Source organism: Rhododendron vialii, chromosome 11a, assembly GCF_030253575.1.
Source record: "Rhododendron vialii isolate Sample 1 chromosome 11a, ASM3025357v1".
In the NCBI taxonomy this organism is placed as follows: Eukaryota; Viridiplantae; Streptophyta; class Magnoliopsida; order Ericales; family Ericaceae; genus Rhododendron; species Rhododendron vialii.
Window position 1 is genome coordinate 13,073,399 of NC_080567.1, and position 8,613 is coordinate 13,082,011.

An 8,613-nucleotide genomic window follows, 5' to 3' on the forward strand; every position below is an offset into this window, starting at 1 on the left:
AAAGATGGGAATGCGTTGAGCGCGGGCGTGCCAAGACTTGTAGCGCCTAACTTTTGGTGAAGATTCCCGTGAATCTTGAGTTCTAACGAAAGAACGATTGCGTGTGACCCAAAGGTTAACGATCACAATGTGGTTCGTTGCTTGCCACATGGTCGTGGACTTAAAATTTCCTAGTCGTACAGGAAATGGACGTAGAAACGTGAACTTTATTACTCCGAGATAATAAAGTTTGTACAGGAAAAGTAAAAGATCCAAACTACTTGAAGAAGTGAGTTTGAATGGGGTTTGAGCACGAGGTACTCGATAAACTACTTTGCTGAAAGTATGAAAGTATGCTTCGCTGGGAAGGCTTTGGTTGTAAGCGTTGAGCTTTGATTGGTGTTGGACCCGTTTATCATCTTCTGAACTCGTATTTATAGGCACAGCAGTAAGCTGATTTAGGCCTGAACCCGAATTCTGCTTTGCACCATAGGCCGACATGTGTCCCATGAAGCTCCTCTTTTCATGCATGTTTGATCATGGGCAGTTTCAGAAGTTAAGAGCAGTTGAGTTGGATCATGGGTAGTGGGTCTCTCATTCGTTGACATGTGTCCCATGCCTTGGTAAAATATCACCCCACTTCCCCCTTTTTGTGCTTCTGCGTGACCCATGGCCAATTGACTAAGTCAATTGGCCTTTGAATGTGGAGGAAAAATAACTGTCACGGAAACAACCAATTCCCTACAATCATGGGTCTTGTTCCTTGAACCAAACCAAATTAGCATCCTCCTTACGGGCTTAGAACCGTGGGCCTGCTTCGTGGGCCACGTCAACACCTTCTTCATGAGCCCGCACTTGACCATTGGGCCACGTGTTTCTTTGGCCCAAATGAAAAATACCCATGGCCCAAGATTTACCCAACCAATTACTTAATCTTCAGCCCAAATCAATTAAGGAATTAATCAAAAATCCAATCACGATCAGCCCGATCCGTGGTGCCAAAAACGGGTATAAACACATGTGCAATGTACAAGACTTTTATGCATTAGAATTTTGGCACCAACAAAAACGGTTTTGGCATTATCGCTACCCAATAAAATAGGTCAATTAAATTTGTGGAGTTCAAATAAAATCAATGTTTGTTTCCACAAAAAAATATCTATGTCATCATCGAACATAGGGAATAGAAAAGGAAAAAGAAATACTTACCTAAAATAAAAAAATTTAAAAACTTTCATTTTTCTTGTTTGATTTGAGAGAGAACGAGATGAAATGATAAATACAGTATGGAGCACACTAATCATTTTTCGCTATTTTTTTTAGAATAATGATCTTGACAATTCACTTCGTGATAACTTAACTCTTAAATTTGTTTTATAGTTTTAAAATACATATAATCCAACACGACAAATTTCATGATGTGATTACTACTATAAAAAAGTAGAGTGTCAAATTATTTAGGTGGAGTTCCCCTAAGCAAAAAGTAAGTTATGTTCTTATTTAAATTTTTTTTTCACATTTATTAATTTTGTGATAAACTTTTGTGAATTATTTGATTCGTCGCGGCAAAAGGAATCAAAAAACCCAAAAAAAAAAAAAATTACTTTCCTAAATATTTTAAAAAATATTCACTTTTAAACTAAAAAATAAATTTTTTATTCTTTTCTTGTTTCTCCCCACAATGTAATTAGCAGTATTATTAATTATTTTTTCCTCACTTTCCACAAGTTCCAAACAATGGGCAGTAAAATACTCTAGCAGCTCTTTCCATTCCTTTTTCACATTGGTTCAAGAATGGAAGGAATCCCCCATTAAAAAAGTCTCTCTCTCTCTCTCTCTTCGGTAGAAGGTGAAAATCCGAATTCCCGGCATCACTTTCCCTCCTTTTTCAAAACAGCCTCACCCCATTCCGCCGCCCCCCAACTGAAACTTTCCATTTCCCTCTCCCAAATTACCAAAACCCTAGTTTTCAAATCCCACCATTTCTCCCACCAAATCTATATATATATATATATATATATATATATATATATATATATATATATCTCTCTCTCTCTCTCTCTCTCTCTCTCTCTCTCTGTATTCCAATGGACGCTCACCATCTCGAGTCTCCACCTCCTGATTCCGACCAAACCCTAAACACGTCTCCGCACGATTCACCTCCCCAAACCCTGGACGATCTGCCCATTTCCACTTCCCTATCCCCCACACGCGACGAAACCCTCCACGACCAGCCCAATCCTGTTTCGCTTGTCGATTACGACGCCCCAGAGGGCGACGACGAAGAGGAAAAAGAAGACGCGCTGCGTTCGCCGTCGCCCCCGTCGTATTACGTCTCGGCATTCTCGTCTTCTTCGCACTGGTCCTCCGCGCCGTGGAGCTCCGCGAAAGGAACCCGAGACTCGGGTTGGCCCAGTTGGGTCTCGAAAGCAGACGCCAAGCCGTCGAAGTATGATTGGCCTGAAACGTGGCTTTCAGCAGGTGCTGGTGATGCCAAGGCATTTGAGTCGGATTGGTCCGACCCGTTTGCTTTTGAGGAAGAAACTGAGCCCGAGCCCTTGGCTGCGTGCGATGACACTAAGCCGGCTATGGTGGTACTTAGTTGTTCTAAATCTCTATATTCAAAAGTCAATTTATCTGTTTTCCCGTTTGGAATTGGTGTTGTGATGGATCTTGTCTTTTTTTTTTTTTGGGAAGTTGCGAGTCATGGATCTTGTAGTGGTGGCTCTAGAAACTTATAGTAGGTGTTTAAATATTACTGTGTTCAAAAATTACTTTTAACTCTTGTAAATCCATTGACCAACATTATATACACGGAATCTCATGTATTAGGTTGGATAGTGCGACCAAATTACGTAGTATCACATAGGATTTTACATTTGTTCAAGATATGTTTTCACATTGTGAAATCATTACATGAAAGTTTTGTTAACAAAGGTATCAAATACATCGTTTTCAGTGTACGTAGCCAAATAATTGATGGATTACTAATCGGTTACGGAGATTACTCTTTTTACACGTTTTTTTTCGAAACTTCTTTCAACTGTTGCAGTAGCGACGCACAAGGTGAATACTATTTCAAAAGCAACTAGACTAATCCCTCTAACACATGCTTCTCAATCTCCACCAACTTTATAGCAAGATCATCAATTCCTTTTCATTCTTTTTTTACGAAAATTGTAGTTGGATCTAAAATCAACAATGTAATTTTGGAAGTTGAACATCTAAAGCCATTAATCCACCTCACAAAAGTTAGATTGGTAATACTCTGCATGACGAATCATTTTTTTTAATTTTTTAATTTCTGTTTCAATATGTGGGTGGGCATTGTTTGGACTTTTGTGTTGGTTTTTGACTATGAGTTACTTGGTCTAGTAGGTGTTCGTCATATGTTTGAGTTGGGTGTTGAAATAATACCTAAAATATAATAGTTACTACTAGTAAATTTTAATCCCCCCCTTAAAATTTAGGTTTGAGCATTGTAATCCACATAACGTGTAGTTGATTAATCTTCAGCCAATTGAAGACCTACCCATATCTTGTAGTGTGTTGTGTTTGATTGTTTCATCTTTCTTAAATGTTTGTGCTTTGTGGGGATAGAATCGGTTTGTTCTTTCTTAACATTTGGGCATCGCAATGTCTTTTGTTTTGTCATTTTGTAGGGTGCAGGGCTTGCAAATCTAGGAAACACTTGCTTTCTTAATGCAATCTTACAATGTTTTACACACACGGTGCCCCTTGTTCAGGGTCTCAAGTCATCCGATCACCCAAGTCCTTGTGACCGTAAGATTCTAAACCTCACTTTTGCATATTTCGTCCTATGTAGGATTTACTCCTTTTTTCCGATTTGCTTATGTTGATAAGTCAATAATTATTGGTGGTATTGTGTTTGTAATATTATCATTTTTTCAATTCTAATTTTGGAAGTGGAATTTCACAGGTGAAACTGAAGGATTCTGTGTACTTTGCGCTCTTCGTAGCCTCATTGAGCTTTCACTAACGTCCAAGGGCAGCATTGTCTCCCCTTGGAGGCTTTTTGACAATTTGAACTGTATCCTTTTCTACTATGATAGTTACTTATACCTTTTATGGGATTGTGTTGAATTCTCTGCACTTTCTTCAAGATATGCATAACAAGTTGGTTTGGGTTCACTATAACAATGTAAAATGAATTAATTGGGTTTCTTTTCGATTTGTATATCGTCTGCATTATCTTTTTTAGTGATAAAAAAAGGACGATGCAGACAATATACAAAAGTTAAACTTGTTCACTAGCCTGTGTCTTCTTCAACTTTTAGCTGCTTCAGAAGTATATCAGTCATTGTGATTTTTGACCGATAAATAACAGATATTTCATCTGATTTCCGGAGATTCCAGCAAGAAGATGCTCATGAATTCCTGCAATGCTTATTAGATAGACTTGAGAGCTGTTGTACTTATTCAAAGACAAGGGACACATGTTCTTCAGAAGATGAGAACTTGGTCAAGCGGGTTTTTGGTGGCCGTTTAATTAGCAAGGTCTGAATTTTGGAAGTCATGTTTGCTTCTCCTTCTATCTTCACAAACTCAACATTGAGGTTAACTGTTGAGCAAAATATAGACACCTACGTGGATAGAGTTAACAAACAATATCGTTTTATCAATTGTTGCGTGCTTTTTTGTTTTGGATTTCCAGCTTCAGTGTTGCAATTGTGGTCACTGTTCTGACACTTATGAGCCTTTGATCGACCTGAGTTTGGAGATTGAGAATGTAAGTGATCTTCCTAGTGCTCTGGAATCTTTCACCAAGGTGGAAAAGATTGAAGACTCTGAGACAAAGTTTACTTGCGAGAATTGCAAAGAAGAAGTGTCATTAGAGAAGCAACTTATGTTGGATCGGGCTCCTTCAGTTGCTGCATTCCACCTAAAGAGATTCAAGAATTATGGCTCCTACGTTGAGAAAATTGACAAGCATGTGGAGTTCCCACTGGAGCTAGACTTGCTGCCCTACATCGATGACAGTCAAAACAATGATGTAAGTGTATGGGATGAGCGAATAAGCTGCTTTGCACTTTTTTCAAAGCCATTATTCGCGAGATCTGCCAAAACATGACTATCATGCAACTGTCTCGTTTGTCATTCAAGAAACTTTTTTTTGCTGAGATATATTTATTGATTTGGTGATTCAATATTTGGGTGCACGTAGTTAGTTTGCTTTTGGTGGTCTAATTGGTAAGATACTTGGAGGGGTGGAATGGGTGGGTTCAAGAACTCCAAAAGGTCTCTACCTGGGCTTTTTAATCAAAATGATACTAAACTTTTCTGTATTTCTGTGCCCAATAGGTGGAGTTGAAGTATGATCTGTATGCAATTGTGGTGCATTCAGGATTCTCATCCACTTCTGGGCATTATTATTGCTTCATTCGTTCTGGCCCAGACTCATGGTACAGGTTGGATGACTCAAAGGTAATACTTGTACACGTATGGATTAGTGTTATCTGCATATCATATGTCCGACAATCGAGATTCTCCCTCTGCCATTTCAGGTTACGTTATATTTGCATTGGTTACTGTATGATCCGAGTGTTGAACTGTTGTTATTTCTTGTTTATTTGGTGTAAATTGACAGCGCATTGACATCTTGTAGGTTACTAGAGTTCGAGAGGAGTATGTGCTTTCTCAGGAAGCCTACATTCTATTTTATGCAAAGCAGGGCACACTGTGGTTTTCAAGTCTTATGGAAACAGTAAAGGCATCCTTGGATCCATACATACCCAACAATTCACCCAATTCAGTGTTAGATGACATGGATCACATCAGTATATCGTCCCCTAATCTGTCGAATAACCCAAGTTGTGAAGAGAATGAAGCAAGAGAGGATGTGTTTGGCATTGATTTAGATGTTATTAATGGAGGCATGCCTAGCGATATTCAAGTTAATGAGGCTACTACTATTAAACCTAATTTGGGGTCATATGCTAAAAACTATGGGAGAGCTGTAGATGTTTCTCATAAGTTCTTGACTCCAGTGCCACAGGGAACAGATAATTCTTATTCTTCTAGCAGAATGCCATGTAATACTGAGAAAAAAATTTCCCCATCTGCTCTTAGAGATTCTGCCTGCAACCAGAATTTCAATGAAGTTGAGAAGAGTGCCAGTGTCACTCGTTTGACTCCCCCCACATCTGCTCTTAGAGGTTACACCCGTAAAAAAAATTTCAATGAAGTTGAGAAGAGTGTCAATATCTCTCTTTTAACTCCCCCCAGATCCTGTAATGGTAGCCCTGATAAATATGCAGAACTTCCAGGTGAACTGATTATTTATTTCATTTAGTAGTATATAGATTTTTCTTAATATTAGTTAGGAGAACTAATGCTGAATTGGGTTGAAATTTCAGTGGTGTCTTGTTCCATCCGAAGAGGTCATCTGATGTCACAGAAACAGGTGCCTTGTAAAAGAGAACTTGTCAAGGATCTGGATGATTCCGAGAGAAAACAGGCCTGTAAGCTGTTGAAAGGCATGCCTAATGACAGGAAAGCTGTATTATTGGCTGCCATGAAGGGGGAAGTTTCGCCGAACAGTAAGAGAAAGAGAAATGATAAACCTTCAACTAGTCGCCATAAGGCCAACGTTGAGAGTTATAATAAGAATGCCGTGGCTGCTGGATGGTGAACACTTGGTCTCTGTTTTGTCCAAAATAGAACTGGTGAACACTTTCCTTGGGGAAGCATATAATTTGCAAATATCTGTAGGCTTTTTTTGTTCTCATTGGGGTTAACAAAGGTAGATGGTTTTTGCAGCCCGGGGTTTGTTTATTTTTTTCTGCTGTGAAAACAGAATGTATTTACGTCTAAAAAATTTGGCATCTCCTGCAGCCTATATGTAAAGGATGAGTTATTATGCTAAATGGGTACCGCTGAAATCCATGGATTTACAAAGTCGAAGTCATCATTTTGAGCTTAATTATCCTCAACTCCAATGCTTGTGTTGTACTTGCTCTCCCACTGTGGCTGTACGGAATGGATAAGACGCTTGTGTTATGTGTATAGATCATAGCTTACTTTAATATTGTATCTGGCCCTAGATGCAGGCCATAAGACAACCGCCTAGTGCTGTTAGGTATGCCACCGGCCCTGTTACTACATGATACACTGGCCTGTGCAACTGACAGTTATTCACAAAAAGGGACACTACTCGTTTGTCACAAAATGCCCCTGATACTCTCTGGCCTAGTAATACAGTGGGCATGTCTCACTGCTATTCCTATTTGACTTCTGGCAGCATTAGATGTGTTTTTTCCGAGTCATAGATCATCTTAAACTAAGAGATAAATCCACAAATGTCATTTCCAAAGTAGTCGGCTTTGTCTGGCTAGCGTAGTTCACATTAAATTTTAAATGCATATGAAGTTCACTCTTGGTTGTGTTAAAGACCTTGTTTGGGTTTTCCGACAATTACAAAGAACAGAACTCGAAACAAAAGAACTAAGAACTCCAACAAGTTCCATAGTGCTGATAAACAACAGGAGAGCTTTCTCTCTAGAGCTTTCCGGTACTCCTGTGTTCTTCAACGACTTTTCCAGTGAACTCCAAAAACACTCCTGCGGTGTAGATGGGGTTGTTTTATGCATAGCCCATAGGGACGGAGTTTTAGAGCTTTTCTCCCACTTTGAAGGAGAACATGCTTTTCCCCTTGTATCCATCATAGATTTTTGGGTCTCCACCCGGACAATAGTTTTCTTCACTTTATCATTGTGGGTAGTTCTCCGACAAGTTTCCGACGGTTTCAGCGACATCCTTCTCTTTGTTAGGCCTATGGACTGTGTAAGTTGTATCATTGTTTATAAAAAAAAGAGAAACAACTGGAAGGAAAACACTAGCACAACCCATGATGCACTGTGAATTGCATGGTTCCTAAGAACACAACAAAACAACTGGCCGGGGTGGTTGTATCGATAGACTGAAAGAGTTTCCCTTGGTGGGCCACTTGAATGGTGTAGGTGCAGTCAAATCATCCACCGTTGACCTGAGAAGACTTGTTGACCGGCCTACCACAGACTGACACATGGCAGAGACTTGGGGGACAAAGGGTTGACTGGTTGACCTGTTGACTTGGGAGAAGACTTGTTGACTGGGCAATCACAAGAGGACACGTGGCAGAAAGCCATGCGGCGCAGGGACCCACATGAGTTGGGCCATGCGGGAAGCACACGAGGTCCCGCGGGAGGTTAAGCTGCAGAAGGAGAACATTGTCACTAAATAACCCACAAGAGCCATTGTGGTCGGGTCGTGGACCCTTCAGAGACAGAAGGAAAGAAGTTGTCCTTAGATTGTGAAAGTTCCCTTCTGGGTCAAAAGGTAGGACCCAGAAGGACCCCAAAGACAAAACGATCGCCGCGGGTCGCGACCTTGCTCTAGTGGAAATAGGGGAGGATTTAGTGGCTTGGTGGCTTGGGAAGGAGGCCTCGTTGTGGGAGGGTGTGAATCTGCAGAGCCATCCCGCGGGGGATGCCCGTTTGCGACCCCCCCCCCCCCCCCCCCCTAAATCTTGAGGTACAGAGGGACATGTGTGGGGATTTTATAGGAACACTGTCACGGGCCTAACCTAGGCATAGGTGCCCTATAAATACCCTTGACATTCCCCCTGATTTGACA

At 40.5% G+C, this 8,613-nt stretch overlaps 1 protein-coding gene across 1 annotated transcript; it reads left to right on the forward strand.

The window, feature by feature from the left end:
- The first annotated feature begins 1,802 nt into the window (after nucleotides 1–1,802).
- LOC131308430 (ubiquitin carboxyl-terminal hydrolase 20-like) lies at nucleotides 1,803–6,897 on the forward strand. The gene is made up of 8 exons (XM_058335352.1): nucleotides 1,803–2,573; nucleotides 3,642–3,762; nucleotides 3,920–4,030; nucleotides 4,328–4,497; nucleotides 4,655–4,993; nucleotides 5,302–5,424; nucleotides 5,606–6,266; nucleotides 6,357–6,897. The coding sequence occupies exons 1-8, from the start codon at nucleotides 2,067–2,069 to the stop codon at nucleotides 6,629–6,631; spliced, it is 2,307 nt and encodes a 768-aa protein (XP_058191335.1). The 5' UTR covers nucleotides 1,803–2,066; the 3' UTR covers nucleotides 6,632–6,897.
- The last annotated feature ends 1,716 nt before the right edge of the window (nucleotides 6,898–8,613 follow it).

Bases quoted from the DNA above. Each gene is read 5' to 3' on its own strand.
- LOC131308430 (XM_058335352.1), top strand. From the start codon at position 2,067: ATGGACGCTCACCATCTCGAGTCTCCACCTCCTGATTCCGACCAAACC. The intron at 4,031-4,327 runs GTATCCTTTTCT...GATAAATAACAG, and splicing joins GCTTTTTGACAATTTGAACT to ATATTTCATCTGATTTCCGG. The intron at 4,994-5,301 runs GTAAGTGTATGG...TGTGCCCAATAG, and splicing joins ATGACAGTCAAAACAATGAT to GTGGAGTTGAAGTATGATCT.